The 20,306-nt window shown below is 51.9% G+C and overlaps 2 protein-coding genes across 4 annotated transcripts in view; both read right to left on the minus strand.

Annotated features, from left to right (window-relative positions):
* DIRAS1 (DIRAS family GTPase 1) overlaps positions 1-17,609 on the minus strand; it is a 34,795-nt gene extending 17,186 nt beyond the window's left edge. Inside the window, exons 1-2 of one of the 2 annotated variants that reach the window (XM_034754939.1) lie at positions 17,576-17,609; positions 7,270-7,483 (exon numbers count right to left, since the gene is read on the minus strand). The gene's annotated coding sequence lies outside the window, so the exon portion shown is untranslated. Of the gene's footprint in view, positions 1-524; positions 624-7,269; positions 7,484-17,575 lie in introns of those variants that run through there. The other variant, XM_034754938.1, reaches the window with a different exon arrangement.
* On the minus strand, positions 7,506-17,655 carry SLC39A3 (solute carrier family 39 member 3). 2 transcript variants are annotated; one of them, XM_034754936.1, is made up of 3 exons: positions 17,576-17,655; positions 14,135-14,486; positions 7,506-13,548 (listed from the first exon to the last, which is right to left on the minus strand). In XM_034754936.1, the coding sequence occupies exons 2-3, from the start codon at positions 14,339-14,341 to the stop codon at positions 12,808-12,810; spliced, it is 948 nt and encodes a 315-aa protein (XP_034610827.1). In that variant the 5' UTR covers positions 14,342-14,486; positions 17,576-17,655; the 3' UTR covers positions 7,506-12,807. The 2 variants fall into 2 exon arrangements, with proteins under 2 accessions (XP_034610827.1, XP_034610828.1); XM_034754937.1 differs by lacking the exon at positions 17,576-17,655 and adding an exon at positions 16,082-17,336.
* Positions 17,656-20,306: the final 2,651 nt, after the last annotated feature.

Genomic DNA, 20,306 nt, shown 5'->3' on the forward strand with positions numbered 1-20,306 from the left:
GGGGGGGCGGTTGAGGACAGGGGGTGTGTGGATGGGTGGGTGGGTATGGGGATAGGTGGATAGAGGGGGGATATGAGGATGGGGGGGTAAGAGGATAGAGGGGTGGATCTGAGGACAGGGGGTAGGTATGAGGATAGAGGGACGGGGGTATGAAGATGGGGGGTGGATATGAGGATGGGGGTATGAGGACGGGGGGTGGGTATGAGGACAGGGGTATGAGGATGAGGGGGCGGGGGAGGACAGGGGGTGGGGGGAGGGGGGGGTGGGGGTGGGGGGGGAGCTGGGGACGGAGGATGGGGGGGTATGAGGACGGAGGGGGATCATTTACACCCGCCCCACCTCCCCAAGGGTCCGGGGCTCTCGGGTCCGATGTGCTTTTCAGTGCCAGCACCCCCGGCCCGCAGGGGCTCCGCTGCAAGGCTCCCTGCCCCGCCCCCCGCGATCGGGCTGCACTGGGGGGTGGGTGGGTGGGCACCAAGCGAGCCCGGCGAGCTCGCCGCCAGCCGCGCCCGGCGCTGCCTTACCGTCCGCCCGGCCCCGGGCTGCAGCCGGCTTCCCGCGGCGTGTGCTGGGGCCGCGCTCCGAGCCCCCCGGCCGGCTCCTCCGGCCGCCCCCGCCTCCGGGCCAGCCCCGGCCACTCGCGCAGGGAGCGGGGCGCTCGCTCATCGGTCAGCGGCGCAGCCCGGACCCCAGCCCCGACCCCGGCTCCTCCCTCCCCGCCCGGCGCGGCGCGGCACCGCCAGCTCTGCGCAGAGGCAGCCGCGGCTGGCGAGCGCCTGACACCGGGCGGCTCGGCAGAGCTCCAGCCCCCGGGGGAGGGGGAGAAACTCCTCCCCCAGGCCGGGGTGGGAGCACACGAGCCGCTGGCGCAAGGAGGATGCTGCAGCCCCCCCCCCCACCCCGGGGTCCTGGGGGATTCAGACTCTCAGGCCAGGGGGGCTTTGGGGGTCTGACCCCTGCCCCCAGCCTCCTCCCTCCAGCCCCCTGGGCCTAGGAGCCAGGAGAAGGGCAGGGGGCAGAGGCAACCGGGTGTTCGTGTGATAACCCAGCGGGGAGGGGAGGACATGGACCAGCGGAGGAACCCAGCACAGAGACCTGAGCCACCTGGCTGGAGGCTCCTTCCCAGGGGCGACCGGGCGCTGAAGTCGTCTCCGGGCCCAGCTGCTTCCAGGGGAAAGTGTCTGCGGCTGGTCTGGCCACGGCAGCTGGAAGGGGGGCTTGGAAAGGCCGGGCAGGGGCAGAGTTAAGGTGATGGGCTCACCGGAAGGCTGCCTCGGCTAGGCCGCTCGAACACTGCGTTACCCTTTTTTTGCCGTTAGTTCCCTGGGCATTTTGAAAGGAAGAGACTATCCCCTAACCTTGTCTCACGGTCCCTGCAAGCCCGTCTCCAGCCCTCTTTGCTGCTTAGACAGGGAGCTCTGCAAGGCCGGGGCCATCTTTCTATTGTGTTTGTACAGCGCCTTGTCCATGGCTGGAACTCCTCGCTGCTGCAGTAATAGAAACAATTCATAACGACAAAGAAATGTCTCCACGCCGAAGGGGTTAAAGACCAACTGGTGCAGATGGACAGCAGCCGGAAACGGTGGCCTTGGGGTGAAACTCACCCCTGAGCTGAGTCCAGAACTCCCCTCCATCCTCGCCCAGTCCTTGCTGCATGGCGGGAAATTTCACCCATGTGCACTTAGGCCCCCAAAGGTAACCCAGTATCTAGCAGCATTGCATAGCTCCATAGCAATGCTTCCAAGCCTGCAATTTAAGGGATCCTGAAGGTAGCATCAGAGGCGCGTGCCCCTTGGCAAACCCTCGTTTTCCACCTCACTGGGGCGTTCTGAGGCTTCTGCGTGGGGTAATTTCCACCCATTCGCATTGTCGAAGGCTCTGCAAACCCACTGAAGGTCCCATTGAGGCGAGACGTGTTTTCAAAAGCTACGATGCAATGGTTTTACAGTGGGAAAAGTGGATTTACTTCTCCCCACACCCCACTGCACACACAAACACGCCCTTTCTCTACCACAACTCTGGGGAAGGCACTCCGTTTTCCCCTCAAAATGCACTTGTTGGCTTAGACCAAGCCAGGAACATTCATCCCCACGGGTGAGTTTCTGGAAAAGTTACAAGCATGTTGAAAACAAGGAGGAGGGGAGGGTGGTAAACGAAAGCTGTTTTGCAATTTTCAGAGAAGTCGGAGGTGAAAAAGAGCTCTGGGTAGCATGGCCTAGTGGCGAATGCGGTTGGCGTAAGGGTCAGGAAACCAGCTTCTATCCCTGTCTGCGCCACAGACCTTGGTGAGTCACTTTAGCCGGGACTCTTAAAGGAGTCAAAGGGAGGCAGGAATTCTGTCCCAGCCGTCAGTGCCCCATGCCTCAGTTTCCCTGTAAAATGGAGAGGACACTTTGCTTCCTGTGTGAAGTGCTTTGAGATCTACCCAGGAAAAGCCCCTGAGAAGAGTCAAGTAGTGGGATTCTGGTTTCTCTTTCCATGGTCCACTGCAGCCTGGCTCTCTCCAGCACCCTTTCTAGCGGGTTGTCCAGACTAGGTTTAAAAGTCCCAAGCACTGGGTTTCCCACCACTTCTCCTGGGGGGTCATTGCACAGTCTACTGCAGGTCAGTGCTAGGAAGTTTCTCCTGACAGCCTGCTTGAGTTGGGCCAGTCCCCAGCTGGTGCCAACAGATGCACTGCTGCTCACGTCAGTAGAGCTGGGCTGGTATATTTGATCCCAATACTCCTATAAATGTATTGGCGTATTGCCCCTAATAACCAACAGGTCAATGTCTATGATGTTGCAGGGGAAAGTCACACAAATGTTACGGGGGTAGGTCTTTAAGTATGTAAACATATGCAAATTATGCCTGGCCAGCTGGGTGCTGGAACTTGGCCAACAAGGTCTCACAGCATCACAACATCTGGCCCCTCCTGACAGAGCCCGGTGATACCTAGGAGAAAGTATCCTCATGTGACATGTGGGTGACAACCAACAAACTTGCGGTGTCTCAGGCTGTGTGCTACAAGCCTCACCAGGAGCAGAAAGGTTTGCAGATGCTGTGGAGGGGTTGGGTTCTCTGCCTCATTTTACAGGGAGCAGAGTTGCTGAGAGGCAGTATGGCCTAGTGGGTAGGAGACCTGAGTTCTAGTCCCAAAGTCAGTCAGCAGGTCAGGGGTAGTCACTTCCTGCCTCTGTTTCTCCTTCTACCTTTTGTCCATTTAGACAAACTTTTTAGACAGGGACTGTCTCTTTCTACACGTGAGGTCTTTACAGCTGCTACTGGGTTACAGTTAAGAAGGGATTGCAGCAGTAGATCTCAGAGCAAGGTCCAACTCGGCCTCAGAGAATGAGTTTCTTTCCGACTCGGGCAGTTAGTGTCTGACTCATGCCCTGAAGTGGGGAGGGATGGGGGGGTTGAGTCCTTCCAAGTTTTTTTTTTTTTTTAAACAAATACCTCTTAGTGTTGTAACTCATTCTCCATCCTACCAAACCCTACCAAACTCCGGGTTTCAGCACAATCTTGTGGCAATGAGTTCCACCGGCTAATTGCACATGGCATAAGAGAGTATTTCCTGTCATATTTTTTAGAAAAAATGTGCTGCCTCTCAATTATCTTCAGATTTTAATTGAACAACCCCAGTTCTACCCTTTGCTGGCCTGATCTTGCACTGAGGTCCCAGTCCAAAGTCACTGCAGAACCCCCCCCACTCCCATTTATGCCAAGTGGCATCCCTAGATCACTGTCTTGGGTCCTTGAGATCTCCTGGCCCAGGAACTTCTTTATGGGATACCCGGTGCAATATCTTGCCTCTTGGGCACTGCTTCAAACCCGTCCCGGGTGGAAGGTTAATAGAAACTGTTACCATCATACAAATGACTGGGTGGCCTTCATCCTCTCACTGGATGGGAGTATTAAAGACATAACCTTGCTGGCAGGCCCATCCGAGAAACCAAGGGGATTATTAATTATTAGTCATGGACTAGGACCGCCCTGTGCTAGGCGCTGTACAAACACAGGGCAAAGCTGGCCTCTAAAGCTTCCAATCTGAACAAGGTCGTCCAAGTGAAACCGTCTGCCCCCCGTCTGCATTTAGCTTCAGGAACAAGGGTTAGTGCTGCCGAAAGGAGCCAACTTAGCAGCCGGAAGATTGGCCGCCCCAAAGCTGGCCCAGCTGTCCAGCAAGTTCCCCCCAGCCTCCCCCACCGTCTCTGCCTCGGAGAAGATTTTCCAGTCTCCATGGCCTAATGCGTCCCAGGCTCTCTGCTGAGATTGCCAGCACACGGTACCAATGGGGTGATGGTTTTCTGACCCGTCTCCGCCCCTAATCGAATCCAGCCTGATGGCTGTTGCCCTGCCTGAGGTTAAATCCCAGCTCGGGTGGGAGAGGCAGCCCCGGGGAAATCTCTGCTACTGCAGAAGCCACCCAGGCCCAGCCACGGTTCTGCTTAGCAGCGGCAGCCACCGAGCTGGGAGGCTGCCTCGTATCCAGCTCTGATCCCCAAGAGCCATTCAAGGCTTAATAAGATCATGAAACAGATCGAAATGCACCAAACTGCAGCGGTCTTTTGGGACGAAATTCCTGGAGCAGGTGAGGTTGGGACAGGGGGGCACGGTGGTCCGTCCCCCCGCCCCAAGGCCTTATCTCCACTAGGGATTTGCCCTGGTTTCAGTCACTGTAGCAGCTTCAATGCAAACAGCTTCAATGCTATTTACAGCAACTCACCTGAGCCCAGCCCCGCTCGGCACCAGTGCAAACGGGGGATCGGCGGTGAACCCGTCCGCCTGAGCACTGAGGAGTTGCACAGGTGCGGCTGTCCCCAGGGCTGAAATCAGCTAGTCTGGACAAGGTCCCATTCACGCCTGTGGAGCCCCATTGCCCTCAATGGATTTGCTCCTGATTGACACCGGAGGGAGATCCGGATCAGGCACCAATTCCCTATCCGGCCTTGTAGGCCGCCACACAGACTCCAAAAGTGCAATGCTCCTGCCTGAGCAGCCTGATCCTCTGCTCACCCACCCCAGAGTCAGTCGCTGCAACCCACGCACTCACGCTGTCCCACTGGCTTATATGAGATGGGAGCAGGCGCCGAGGGACCTTTGCGGGGACCAGATCCTCAGCTGGTGTAAACTCCACTGGACCAGCACTTGCAACCCCTAGCTGAAGAAGCCATGTCTTGGGGCAATCACACCGATCTGCCCTGGAGCTCTTCAAGAGAGGGTTCTCGAAAGGAGGCTGGGGAGCCGGCTGTCCTGGATGGTTTACTCTACCTGACCCTTGTGTCCCTTCTAAGCGTCACGCTCCTTAACGAATTTATCATCCCAACCCCCCCGGCGCTGGCCAGTGCGATTATCCTCATTTTCAAGATGGGGAACGAGGGCCAGAGAGACTAAGTGACTTGCCCGTGGTCACCCAGGCAGCCTGTGGCAGAGCAGGGGAATTGCATTCGTGTCTCCCAAGCCCTAGGGTGAATGACCCAGCCACTGCACCACCCTGCCTCTTGCATCTCGCCGCTGCCACCCCCACACCCTGCGCAAGTCAACCAGGCCCATTTTGCTGTCACCGGAGCACTGGATACAGTCCGAGCCCCCAGCTTCCCCCAGCCCGGTAACCCCACTGCCTTCAGGGAGTTATTCCAGATTTACATCACAGGACACGGGGTGCGGATCAGCCCAGGGCTAGACAGTCTGGCAATTTCCAATGACAGCTACTGCTCCAGAGCAACTCTTCTTCCGGCTATTGTAACAGCTGGCAGCATGACCCACTGCAGGTAACATAGCAGAGCTCTCAGCCAGACGCTGCTGGGGGCTGCCTGGCCAAACCAGAGTTTTACAGGTATTATTGTTTGGAATGAATGACAATAGAGCATCTGTGATCAGGGCCCCATCATACCGGGTGCTGCCCAGACACTGAGAGGGTCCCTGTCTCCAACTTGCAGTCCCAACGGACAAGCCAAACAAAGAGCAGGAGGGGAGGCGACTTGCCTGAGGTCACCCAGCTGGTCAGTGTCAGAGCTGGGAATGGAACCCAGGTGCCCAAGGCCAATGCTCTACCCCCAGGACCACCCTGATCCGGTGGCTGTAAAACTCCCTCTGCAGGGGGGATTTTTTTGAAGTCTGCTCAGAAAGACTTTAAAATGGCCCTGAGCTCAATCCGTCAGGAGGCGGCTCTAGTCTCTGCATGAATGAAGCAGGGAAAGAACTAGAGGGAGGGCGCGGAGGCAGGCCTTGTGCTGCTGAGGGCCCCCAGCTCCGATCCTGGTGGACTGGGCTGGCCAGGCCGCTCAGCGCCTCTCTGCGAATCCCCGTGTGGGCGCCGGAGGCGGGATGACTCACGCGAACGCCCGCGCAGCAGCAATTAAAATCTGCAGCGGCTATTAATAGCTGCCAGCGGAGGAGCCTGGCCGTTGCTGAATGAGTGCGGCTCCCACGCAGCTGTCAGCCCAGCTCCCATTGAGAAAAACAAGCGAGTAACAGCACAGAGCCAGCAGGGAGGGGTCGCCGCATCCTCGGGAGACTCCTCCCTGGAGACGCAAGTGACAGGGTCCTGCTGCGAACACGATGCTTCCCCCCCAGCTCCCCGATTACAAGGGATGGCAGGCAGTGATCCCCTGGGGGAGACAGCCTCTTCCTCTACCAGTGATACAGGGCCAAGATGGGGCTTCCCTAGGTGCATAAACCTACCCCCTCGCTGCCCGGCTGCAACAATTCCTTGGCCCCTTGGAGTGGAAGGAGCTGAACCATTACTCATTAAAAAAAGAAATCAAGACTCCTCCCTCATTTTAACGGCTGCTGGGCTCTTCCTCCTCTCGTTCCTTTCACGCCAAGGTTCCCGCCGGCAGGAATCCTGCAAGCTGCATTGCATTTGCTGAAGCCTGTCAGAGATGCCCCAGGGCATCTCCATTGGCCTGGTGGGATCAAGCTTAGGGACGGTGAGGTTTGTTCCCCAACTACTGCACTTGGGCTGTCAGCGCTTTGGGACAGAGCCCGTCTTTTGTTCTCTGCCTGTACAGCTCCAAGCGCCCCCGGGGCTCCCGGTCCATGACTAGGCTGGATAGTCAGAACACAAATACAGAACCACCACCCTGGCTGCAACCGTCCTAGTTTACTCAACTAGAGGCCGTGGGTCAATTCACCGTGACCGTGTGCCTGGGACAGTCATGGCAGGGCAGAGCTGTAAAACCAACCCACCCAGATGAGAATGGGGGCCTGGTGCACCCACAGAGCACGGGTATAAATGCCTGTGGAAGGCAACGAGCAGTTGGCCCCCATAAGCCAAATTCCTACCTGGAATAAGCAGACAACTCCAAGTGGCTTCTGCGGTTAGTCAGGCCTAGGGTGTAAATCCGGAACTGGCCCATGGCTGGAAGGCTCTGGTTGCATCGGGGCCCCTGACCCACAAGCTAAATGCACACCACTGCATGTGTACGTCACGGGGAATCAGCCGGAGAAGCAGCTGGGGCGTGGTGTAACAGGCGGAGCGGCCCAGAAACGTTAAGAACTAAACAAGTGAACGAAACAAATCAAGAAAAGAACAAAAAGTGTTTATTGGGAGCTGTTGTCAGCTTTCTGCTTTTCTAAACAAAAGAACCACCGTACAAATAATAACCACAAGTTACCCGCGCGGTTAAATAAATATTCCCATCACACACACGGGTGGCTCGTTCTGGGGCACAGAGAGTAACAGGAAAAGGTGTGACCTTAGACAGTGCTTTTAGCAACCCCACAGCCCTGATCCACCTGCAAAACGGGCCACCTTTGTGGCTCTTAAGGGGTTAAATCCCAAAGTCTATCAAAACAGAAACCTGCCTTGATTGCAAAAGGCTCGCCCCTTCCATCAGCCCAGCTGGAACCCTGGAAACTGAGGATGACGACTGACCAGCACCCCTCGCCCCACGTGCGCCAGGCTGGCTCTAAAGGGTATTTCTGCAGGAATATTAACAAGTACGATCAATCATGCGTTGAGGGTTGGGACTGCATCCAGCACCAAACCTCAGTCCATACCAGGAGGACTTTCAATTCACTTTCCTCCTCTGTGAGCACAATCTCTTGCACAAGAGCAATCCCCATAGTGTCAGCCCCTCTCTCTATTGGGGTGTGTGTGTGTGTGTGTGTGTGTGTGTACACAATCTGACAATGCCTTTAGCCCTTTGCTAATACCTTGCGGTACACGCAGAGATTTATCCATCCTGTGCAGATGACTCTTGGACACCACAGAGTTCTTTTAAAGAAATCTCGTACCTAGTGTTGTCTGCTTTGGCATTAGGACTTTAACCCCAACCCCTCAGCTACGAGACAAACACATCTCTCCGGACAGAGCCACAGAAGAGGACAGTGAAGATCAGGGATGGGGGACTTGGGTGCCAGGAGGGCAGATGGGCCAAGAAGAGATTCTCCCCCTTATAAAGGGATCCCCAGGTCAGAGAACTACAATCTAAAACGCCCAACGAGGCCTAGTGGTTAAATACTCATTTAAATCCAGATAGCCCCTGATTTTCTAACCCATGTTATCTGACATTTAGATCTGTCCCATATTAGATATTAATACCGACACCAGCATTCCTATTTACAACCACCGCCCTGTCCCATTTATAAAGGCTGCAGATGTGTCTGCCTAGTCCTTGCTTAAAAAAAAAAAAATCACCAGGAACTGCTTCTTCTTCCAAGGAGGAGTCTGTATGTGGCAACCACAGCACTGGGACCATGCCCCTGTTCGCACGTATCCATTTAGGATGTGACACAAGCACTGAAGAACCCCAGTGCGCTCTAAAATTCACTTCCCATGGAGCCCTCCTCTCTCTTAAACTCAGAGCAGCTGACGGATTTTCGCTTAGATTCTATTCAATTCGTTGCATTTGTCTAGCTCAAAAACACACTACCCCAGACCACAATGAAATACGGTGCAGAGGCAGGGTAAGAAGGGTCAGTCAGCGCGTCTGGGAACCAACAATCAGATGGACTCACAACACAGACAACGATCACAACTTCCTCATGCCCCACAGTGTACTCAATTATTTGTCCCTTCATTCGGGCCGATTTTCTGAACGGATTTGTGCTATTGCAGGGTCCCTCTGTATGGATCTGTCTGCAGAATCGAGACACATGCTTGTAAAATAAACTATTTTGAAACTGAAATCTACACCAAGGTGGTACAGTCACTTGGTCTTTAACAGAAGGTGAAGATCGGATATCTGATTGGAGAACACACCTTCTGCCCTGCCGAGGGGATGTTTCCACTAACAGGTTTGCTATCTCTCTCTAACCACAGCACTATTCCCGAATTGATACTCCTTTGGAGAAACCCAGCGTTTATGAGAGACGAAAATGGGAGTGACATTTTCAGAGCCACTCGAGTTCCCTGAGCTTTCACCGTTCTTTCTAGTCTGGGCTGGGAAGACAACTGCGCTAAAGCCAGGTATTTCTCCTTGTTACAAAGACTAGTTTTAAGTTTGGCCATTGTCTCCTTTTGTGTCGTGGAGTGTGTCTACTGGGGGGCTGAGGCACCGAGCCTGGGTCAATTGACTCTGGCTTGAGGGGCTAGAAATGGCAGTATAGACATTCTTGATACAAGAATCTGCAGGCTGAGCGGTAGCTCGAACAAGTTAAAACCTCGGCAGACCAAACACATCATCCCAGGGGACTGGATGGGATCCACGTGCACGTCTACATCACTCATCCCACGCTGGAAAGGAGGAGCCCTTCCTCTACATGTTATTTGTGCGCATGACATTCAGTTAGAGGAGCTGAATGACCCCTCGCCTGCCCCAGTTTAACTCCGTCCATGTAAACGGCTGCAAAGGCCCTTCTACCATCTGATGCGACTGGGAGGATTTCAGCACGGTGCAGCGCCTGGGCTGGACCTTGCAGCTCCCCGTCCATAAAGGCCAGCCAGCTGTCCTGAGATCTTGCTATGAGTCCGTCAAGATGAAATCAAAGCCACGTTCCATGGAAGGAAATCTGCAGCACTGGCCGGGGGGGGGGGGCGACATGTGCACACGCACAAACACATGCCCAGAGCCACGGGGCAGCTTTCCTGTGTGTCCCAGCAGAGAGTAAGTAATCTCGCCTGCACTCCTGAAGAGGCTTCCTGCAGGCCTGAGCCAGGCACCCGCTCAGCACTAGCAGGGTGGGGGACGGATGCTGACAGAAGATGCTGCTAACTTCCCAGAGAAGGAAACGTGGACCCTCGCTCTCTCCTCTGGACAAACTCTGCAGAGAGGGGCACTTAACCCAGTCGTGCCACCGAGCAAGTACATCTTTCTGGGCCAGGAAATCTATTCCTGGTTTGGGCTGGGGTAGGCACGTTCCCGCAAATCACTAGAGCTTTGCTGGGATGAGCCTTGGGCTATTGGTTTAGCTTGAGAGCATCCTTCAGACCGTGGCTCACTTACAGGGAGACGCTCCATCTCCTACCTTGCTCTGATTAACATTCAGCAAATACAAGGGGCTCCTACGAGCGCTGGCAGAGGTGCGTGGGAGCTCCAGGAAAAAGGCAGCCATTGCCAGTGGTTGTGGTTTGCCACAGGAGAGCTGCAAATCCGGATACCACCTTTGGGATTTTGGCTCCTCTTACAGGAAAGCGCTGATGACAGACGGGAGAGCCAACTCTTCTGCACCTCGCTTCTCCGGGTCACATCACCCCAAAATACACAGCGCCAGTCAGAGCATAAGAGAACTGACAGGCCTGTACACGTGACAGTCGGATAGAGACTGCCACTCCTACATTGTAATATCAGCCCTGCCTGGCCAGCTAAGGGTTGGAGGATGGGGGAGGTTCCTGAATGTGGAAGTGGAGGAAAACAAAATGCTCTTGAACAAATGGGCAAGTGAAAACCCTGGCACTGTCTGGGAGGTGCTCAAATCTTCTGGCCGCATACCTGCAGGATGGAGCCTGTGCAGGACAAAAGGGTCTGCAGCCAGACGCAGACCAGCAGCAATACCCATCCCACCTTTGATTTACAAAATGAACAACATAAAAGCAGCCCGCTGTGAACTGCCCGTGGCCTCACATTACAGCCCACGTCAAACACATTGGGGTCCAGTCTCACTGCACGCACAACCCCTTTTTAATGATAATACTCAGCACTTCCGTAGCTGGGACATTAACTGGCTAATTCTCACAACACCCCCAGGAGGCAGAATAAATATCATCAGCCCCTTTTTACAGAGGGGGAAAGACCTACCCAAGGTCACTCAAGGCTTCTGTGGCAGGGTCAGAATTGAACTCCGAACATCTAGACTCATCCCCCAGGTCTCAGTCACTCCAGTGGTGAGGGACGATTCGAGATCCAAACCAAATGGATAGATTCCCGGATACGAAGGTGGCGTGGGAGAGCAGGAAAGAATATAATCTATCCTATCTCACGGCATCAAAGCCCCCCAAGGATACTCCCTCGCCACTCGTGTTTTACAGCCGTTGTGTAGTTTGCATATCTGATTGAATGTTTTTTACACGCAGAAATAGCCAAGTCATTATGGACACTATGCCTGTCTCGCCATCAAAGCCAGAGGCCAGAATGAAGGACGAGTGACAGAAGCAGCACGATGTGACTGCAGAGCAGGAGCCAAACCTCCATGTGGTGGCTAGCTACGAGTGAGAAAACAGAGAGAACGTTTACAATGCCACCTGCCCACAATTCTGTATTTGGGAACCAAATTGGCACATCAAGCCAAACTGAATTTTAATTGGCCCTTGCTAACTGGGGTCATCTGAGGCCTAAAATTAGCCCCTCCCCATTTCTTCCAAGTAAGATTAATTAACTCTGGTGTTCTGTAGCAATTAAAATATTGGTTGCCAGACACCATCAGTTGGTCCTCGTCAGTCCAAGAGACGTGCCGGTATAAGAGAGAAGCAAACACGTTAGCACAAAGAAGACGTGGCTTTGGGAGAGTCATTTCAGATCCATCCAAGGGTGACCCCCCCACAAACCAAAATCCACCTCAGACAATTGAAATGACCAAACTATGGATTCTGGAAATTGCAAACATCCATTTGTACCAATTCAAGACCATGTAGCCAAAGCTCCCTGGATGCTTTGGAAAGGATTCTGGATTTTAAGGCTAAATTTTTCAAAGTGATCATTACCCAAACTCCTAGAGATTCACATCAGTGACTGTGCAATGAAGGGCCAGACAACAGTGATGGAACGTGACACATGGGGGTAAAAAGGACTCTGGCCTGTTTCTTTGATTAATCTCTCAGGGACAATACTGACCCGATGGACTTTTTGTGGGTTAACGGACGCTCTGCCACCAGAGGATCCTGGCTCAAATCACACCTAAAAGACATTTGTGGTATCCCAGAACAGTTGATATTTTTGGCAGGTAATAACACCAGCCAGGTTTCTACTCAAAACTAAACTGGTACAAGCAGCTTAGTGCTGTCTTACGCGCCATTATCCCAGCCCGCTTTCAGTTTGATTTCTCCATTACTTTTCACCTCCTTGGAGCCCAGAGCCTGAAGGCAGGAGACACAGGTTATCCTGTGCTGGGGGGTGGGATCGCTAGACAAATAGCAGAACGCACCGCTGACAAGGTCCCTTCGGAGGCAACGTTACAGCCAACTACTTCATCATGACCTCCAGCAATCTCTGCACCAACTCCCCAACCCATTGTTCCAATGCCACACGAAACCTCTTTTTGGACACTCCCCAATCTCATTTTCTGTGCACCCCAGGGATCAATTCTCCTTTTGCCAGGTCGATGCGTAAACACCCCCCAGACTGTGGTGTTCCTCTGCGTCCCTACTTGGCTGGAAAGGGGTCTTGTTCTCAGCACCATTTACAACGGGGAGGAGTCGGGGTTTACTGTCCGTCGCTCCAGCCTTCACCACTTGAAAAAGACGAGCAACGCCAAGGCCGTGTAGCCCAAGACCAGGAAGAGAACCTTCAGCAGGCGATCATTCTTATCTTCCAGTTCCTTTGCCAGGATCTCAAAGAAGGTGACGAACAAGAAAGTTCCCGCAGCAATGCCCTGTAAGAGCACAGAAGCCACACTGCTGGCCACGTTCTGGGCGCTCTCGATGCCCATGCCAATCCCAATGCCCAAAGGAATCATCAAACTCACTGTAAGTGCTAGCTTGGCAGCGTCCTTCAGTGTTAATGAGATCTTAGCCATGCTGATGCCCAGTGCCACAGCTACCAGCGTCTCGTGGATGGCCACGCCCAAGAACAGACTCATGACTTTGTTTCCTTCCTCCTGGAGGCCCAGGGCCAGGCCCTCAAAGATGGAGTGGGCAGACAAGGCAAACACCAGGCTGAAGAGCCGCAAGGGGCTGGATTGGGAAAGTTCCTGGACGTTCAAGCCATGGCTGTGGGAGTGGTGGCTGTGCTCATGGTAAAGCGTGCGCCCTCTGGAAGATGCTATGAAGGGGCTCTCATATTCTGAGTCACTCCCGACGTCTGAGCCGGCGTTGAAGGTCTCCAAGTCGATGAAGGAAGGCTTCTCCTTCCGAAAGGTCAGGATGAGTTGCTCCACAAAGACAGTCATAAAGAAGCCCAGCAGCATGATGGTCTCGGCCAGGGGGTAGTCTGTGGTCACCTTCCCAAGCTTGAGAACTTCTTGAAGCTGGAACAAAGGAAAAGGAATCTGCAGTGAAACTGGCTGCGTCGTTCACCATTAAAAATGACATGGGGGACTCCTCCCTAAACTTGAAAAGTTTTCAATGTAAAGGCCGGAACCACAGCAGGTTCCCAACCACGGGCATTCGCTAGGGTACATCAGGCTTGTGTTACTGGGTCTCTAGGATCCTCCACCTTGCTTTAAGGATCAGTCTCTTCCTGGGGTTCCCATGGCTTCTGTTTAATGGTGTGTACTTTAATATGCAATGACGCTGGGACGGCCTAGTCTCAGAATGATGAGTCTGGGGTTAAGGGCAGCCCATGCATGTGCCTTTGTAGGACTGGGATTAGGATAAGCCCCTATGTGGAGATGTTGGGCACTAGCTGGCAGAGCAGAGGGTTTAGTCTGATAACGTGGTAGCTTCCTGAACATGCTGGGAAACCCATAGCACCATTATCATATCGGACAACATCTTCAAAGCAATATCATCTGAAAGCAGAGACTCTCCCAAATCCCCGCATCAGAACAAAAGGGACTATCCGGAGTCATTACAGCTGCAAAACAAAACCCCAACGAGTTTGCCCACAGCTACCTTTTCTCGTACGGCGGGGAGCAAGGCGTTGAAGCAGGTGGCCAGGAAGACCCCTCCTCCGAAGGAATTGCAGAGGGCAATGACCTTTCTGGAGCGATGAGCTTTCTCATAATCCGCTTCTATTATCTTGACGGGCAGGAGGGACCCAAGCAGCATGAGGAAAAAGACCCCCAGCAGACACAGAACTTTGACTGCTTTGATATTCATCTTGTCTCCCTGGAGAATGTCCCCTGCCAGGGACTCTGTGAAAGGTGAGTTTGCTGGGGTCCTTCAGATAGTTACTTTAATTGTTACATCAGCATTTAAACAGCAAAAACAAGAGTCCAGCGAATCATGCTTCTGAGCTCGCTAGCTGTGGAAAGGAGCAAGACAAATGATATTTTCCTCTGTAAATAACTAGTTCTACTATCTAACAGAGCGCCTGTCATCCCAAACTTGCATTTCAGTCTATACACAGGAATTACGTCACTCTCCACTAAAATGCAGCCATCTCTAGAGCGGAGGGAACCAAACAGCTAACACGCACAAATGGGGATAAGGAGGTAAGCAGAGAAAAGGGAAATTTTCAAAGTTAGGACACAAGACAAACTCGTAATCCTGTAAAAAGCACCACCGGATCTTTCATACTGAATAGAGACAGCCTCCGTTTTTAAGGCACCATCAGAGACCCAGGCACAGTAAAACGCAGAGAATGTAGGTACCAATCCTGCAATTGGATCCACATGGGCAGAACTTTGCACCCACCAAAATCCAATTGCAGGATAAGGCCTTTAATTCAAGCCACCTTGGAAGAATATTCCTTCACCTAGGGTATGTTGTTGAAATTACACTTTTACCAATTATGTGGTTTTCTTTTTAAATTTTACTTAGCTGGGTCAGTTTCAGTTTCTTATGCCCGGATTGCAGTGTAGCTATGGTTGGCCTGAAAATCCTGCTGCAATGTTTGGGCTGCCAATTCTGCTGGTGAATGGCTGAATTATTTTAAAAGCCTGTTTTAAATTAAATGAATAAACCATCCTGAAATCATGTATATTATTAGGGTTTGAAATAGGATTATTTTTGTTTAGCAAAAACCTAAATCATCTGTAGTATGCCGCTTTAAAGGGAAGCCCTAGGCAGAAATTCAGTGTTTATTCTTTATTTTCTCATACAGAACAACAACAGAGTGGGTGAAAGAACGAACAGATGGTAGCTTCGCAGAAGACAAAGATGTAAAACTCAAGCTCCCTGGATCATTATAAACAATTTACTCTGAAACATAAAAGTTTTCCCCCCCACATGGCATATGCAACCAGGATGCAATTTGTATCCCACAAAGCACTTTAAAAGAAGAAATGGGTTAAATTAAGATTAAACATTTTTTAAAGGTATACCATCATCAATGATGTTTCCCTTGAGATCTAGAAATTAGGAAGAAGCACAGCTAAGTTTCTAGCCTACTTCCCTTAGCTATTACACTGAACTAAGTTACAAAGTCAAATCAACGGCATGTTGAGAGGTTCTTACTGCCATGACTCAAAGGTAAAGAGTTCCTTACGGCCGGAAGCACTCAACAATCTGAACCACAATATATTTCACTCTAATGAACAAAGAGAAAATGTTCATAGCCATCCCAATGCTCAAACCAATGATGGACAAGGTAGATAACTGGATACCTGGTTACTGGACCAGCAAATGAGATTGAAAACAAAAAACCTTGGGGCTACAGATTTCCTTGGTCTGGGTTATTCTACACTTTTGTTTATTTAAAAAAAATTAAATGGCTGTGGGTCTGGTAAAAGGATTTAGGGCCTTTCATCTGTAGGTTAACAGTTCCAATTCAACCCCAAGCCAGTAGTGAATTAAAGGGGTTACTGTCTGATGGCTGTCTGGTGGTGTGTGTGAAGTGAGTTGCTGGATCTCAGTCAAGTTTTTGGTGGAGAGGCATGCCCAATCATGAAAAAATACCTTTGCCAACAAGTGGGCCAACCGGTTCCATTTTCAAACTTGGCAGAGAAGCCAAAGAGTGAACAAATTCAGAGAGAGAACTCCTCTATCATGTTTCCAAGGTGGTCCGTCCAGGTCAGGGCTTAGGTACATTGCCAGTAAGGTTGATCTGCCACTACCTTCACTGTACCTGATCTGTAGCTAGAGAGAACTTCATTCTCCAGAGTTGTCAATCCTGAAGAAAGTATCCTCCCCAATGCATGTGTATTAAAACATATATTTGTCTAACTAAAGGTAACATATTCAACATTAGCTGTCTTGCCTATACTGAATTAGCAATCAAAGTCCACAGAGGATTCTGAATATACACTCTGATTGGAAACACCCTTAGTTTCTTTGGAGCAATGCACAATCTTTTAAGAACAGTGTATCACTCGTCTGCAGAATGTTTTCCTTTCTGAGCTGCATGGTTCTAATAGCAGAGGGGAATTACCATTTTGTAGATAAATTTCTCCCAGAACAAAATTGTTGCATTATAACATTGTACCAGACCCAAAGACTGTTTTAATGCCCCCTCTCTCCCCCGAAAAGGCTCATGAAAACTGGACTGGCGACTTGAAAAAAGGGACAGTGACAAATCAAGTTTGCCATCTGTAAATGCTTTGATCTCCAGGAGAAAGTCGATATGATGTTCTGCTCATGCCATGTTGTCATACAAACAAGACCATGCTGGGATCCCTGAAAATATTTGGGAAGGTTGTTAATGCCTGTAACTCATATGACAGCCCTATCAAACTGGGCTGGGCATGGCAAATTTAGATTGAACAGTCTTCTGACAGACGATGGTCGCTCCTGCGTTCCTAGGGCATCAAAAACGCTGACCCAAGACATGAGGGTTGGAACCCCAACTGCATTTTCTAGCTGCTGCTGCTAGTCCCTCATTTGGGGGGCTACTCTCCACCTAGCTTTGCTGCCTCCTCAGAGCGTAGTGCTGTTGGGTCACTACACCATCACACTGCCCCCAAAGTATGGCCGGACATCTTAAAGCCCTGCCAGCCTTGGGATGTGGGGGGACATCCCACCCGCCTCGCAGAGCTGGGCCGTAGCAGGATAAAGTCGCCTCGTTTTGCATCCAGGCGGCGGCGCGACCCCTGTCCCCATCCCCTCAAACTAGCCCCTTGGTCCCTGGGGCCAGGCTCACCCAGCACCAGGACTACGTGGCCACCTGCCCCGGGGGCCCCTTGGCCACCCCCAGCTCCTTGTCTCTGACTCCCAGGAGGCCCAGGGCTCCTAGACCCTCTAATGACCCGTCCCCAGGCTTCCACCCAGGGCCTGGATCTCTCAAGCCAGCCCCCTCCCCCTCTGTCCTCACCTGACCTCCCTTCTAAATCCCCCTCCCCCACCTGTCTGCCCCCCTCCATGTCCCGCCCCCCCAGGTGTCCCCACTGCCCCCCCCCCCAACAGGGCCTTGTCCCCCAGCGCGCCCGGGTTCCGGGACGGTCCCTCCTCACTTACCTGCGGGATCTTTGGCCGGCTCCACGCCCAGGCAACCCCCAACACTAAGGTCCCACCCTTTCCGGAGACGTCCACCTGTGATTGGATGCTGGGGACGCCAGGCGAGAAACCGCCATTTCTCACTGGCTGGAAGGAACGCCAATCAGCGTCGCTGGCCCCGCCTACCCATGAAGCCAGGACAATGCCCGTCCCCCCGGGCTCCGGGGTGCGTCGCTGATGAGGGCCCGAGGAGAAACAAGAGCCCGCTGTGAAAGGTTCCGGTGCCTGTTCTAGAGGCTGCAGAGCTGTCCAGGGGCAATTGGTGCTGAAAGTGGCATTGTACGTCTGGGGCTGGTGGGTTCAGCAGGGGAGGGCAGAGGTGCTGGAACTAAGGGTGCTGCCGCTCCCCCGAGCTTGAATTGGTTTCTATTATATAAAGGGGGTAGAGTTTGGTTCAGTGGCTTTCAGCACCCCCTGCTATATCATTGGTTCCAACAGCACTGGGGAGTGGGAGGAGGATTCCCGGGTTCTGCTTTCAGCTCCAGCAGGGACTTCTTTGGTGACCATGAGCAACTCACATCCCCTCCCTGTAGTTGTTTCCTTAACTGGAAAACGGGACAAGCACTAGCCCCCCTGCTCCACTACAGTGAACTAGCATCTAAAGTTCTGAAGGACCCTCAGAGGAATAAGACTTGAGCAAGGGAAGAGTGGTGGTATCAGTGTGAGAACAGCAGCTTTCAACAGAGGCCTCTGCTCTGAAAGAGAAAATGCTTGAGCAGAAGCTGTTAGCAAAGTTCAGCAACTGCCTTGTTAGAGGGGAGTCAAAGTCTACCAAGACAGTATACATCAGCCAGAGCCAAGGTAGCTCACAATGGGGATATGGAACATTTTAGCCCTACGGCAGTCATTAGAACAGACAAGGTGGGAGTGAATGAAAATAGCAACCTGCAGAATGTGAAGCAAGTTGAGTCGGGGGCACTCAGGGCAGCAGCCAAACATCCACATCACAAAGAAACACCAGCCTCATTAGTGTGGACCAGGTCCCTGGCTGTCTAAGCAGAGAGGTAGAGACAACGGAGACTGAACCCTCAGTTCTAGAGGTGACCGGAATTCAGGACTGAGACACAGTGGTGGAGGTAGTGTCTATGGGAACAACCAGCACCACCACTTGTGCTGCTGTCCTGTTGAGAAGTTAGAAGACTTCGTTCTCACAGGGGAGTAAGTAGGTCCTCTCCCTTAAAAATAAAAATTCTAAACACAGAACCTTCCTCTCTCTGCATTGTAGGTGGATGGTTAAGAGTGAGAAGTAAGAAGAGTCTCCCCACATACCCCCTCTAGAGGCGCTCCTTAGGGCATGACTCACCTTCCAGCTTACAGGTCTGGATTTCTGCTCCCAGGAAAAGTCCTACTATTGCATTTGCAAACAGAAAAGGCGGTTTGCTCTGCACCTCTGACTGCACAAACCGTTGCACAGGGGCTATGGTGAAATCCGGCTGACATTCACCCACAGCTTAGGAAATGTCCACCTGTACTAAATATTCTCCCAACCTTTGGCAAAACTGCTGTAAATACACAAGGCAAGGAGCAGTTCAACACCTGTAAGTGATGGTGGGTGACCCTAGGTACTCTCTCCCCACTACATCAGTTCTGCACCTGCCAGGTTACCGGAGGAGGCCTTCACATCCCCACAAACCCTTGGACTTATAGGTAACAGCAAATATTTTGATGCACAAGATGCTGTTTTCCAATGAATTTTGTTTGGAAAGAAGATCAGAATCCATGGGATGTAAAATAAATGCATTTTGCAGGACATAAGAGGGGACGGGCAATGGCTGCCAGTATTGGATGGGTGTACACACAAAAGAGGACAGGAGTACTTGTGGCACCTTAGAGACTAACAAATTTATTAGAGCATAAGCTTTTGTTGTCATACAAACAAGACCATGCTGGGATCCCTGATGCATCCGAAGAAGTGGGCTGTAGTCCACAAAAGCTTATGCTCTAATAAATTTGTTAGTCTTTAAGGTGCCACAAGTACTCCTGTTCTTTTTGCGGATACAGACTAACACAGCTGCTACTCTGAAACACAAAAGAGGGAGAGGAATTGGTTTGGCTAGATTAAGAACACATGCCTAGGAACAAATAAAGGAAAACATCTAGGCTGAATACGAAGGAAAAACTTGCCCAACAAAGAGCTTTTCAACTGTGAAGAGCTGCAAGGGAGGTAATGGAAGCCCCATCATTACCATGTGGACTGTATTCATAGATTCATAGATTATAGGACTGGAAGGGACCTCGAGAGGTCATCGAGTCCAGTCCCCTGCCCGCATGGCAGGACCAAATACTGTCTAGACCATCCCTGATAGACATTTATCTAACCTACTCTTAAATATCTCCAGAGACGGAGATTCCACAACCTCCCTAGGCAATTTGTTCCAGTGTTTAACCACCCTGACAGTTAGGAACTTTTTCCTAATGTCCAACCTAGACCTCCCTTGCTGCAGTTTAAACCCATTGTTTCTGGTTCTATCCTTAGAGGCTAAGGTGAACAAGTTCTCTCCCTCCTCCTTATGACACCCTTTTAGATACCTGAAAACTGCTATCATGTCCCCTCTCAGTCTTCTCTTTTCCAAACTAAACAAACCCAGTTCTTTCAGCCTTCCTTCATAGGTCACGTTCTCAAGACCTTTAATCATTCTTGTTGCTCTTCTTTGGACCCTTTCCAATTTCTCCACATCTTTTTTAAAATGCG

This window comes from Trachemys scripta, chromosome 22 (assembly GCF_013100865.1).
Source record: "Trachemys scripta elegans isolate TJP31775 chromosome 22, CAS_Tse_1.0, whole genome shotgun sequence".
Taxonomy (NCBI): Eukaryota; Metazoa; Chordata; order Testudines; family Emydidae; genus Trachemys; species Trachemys scripta.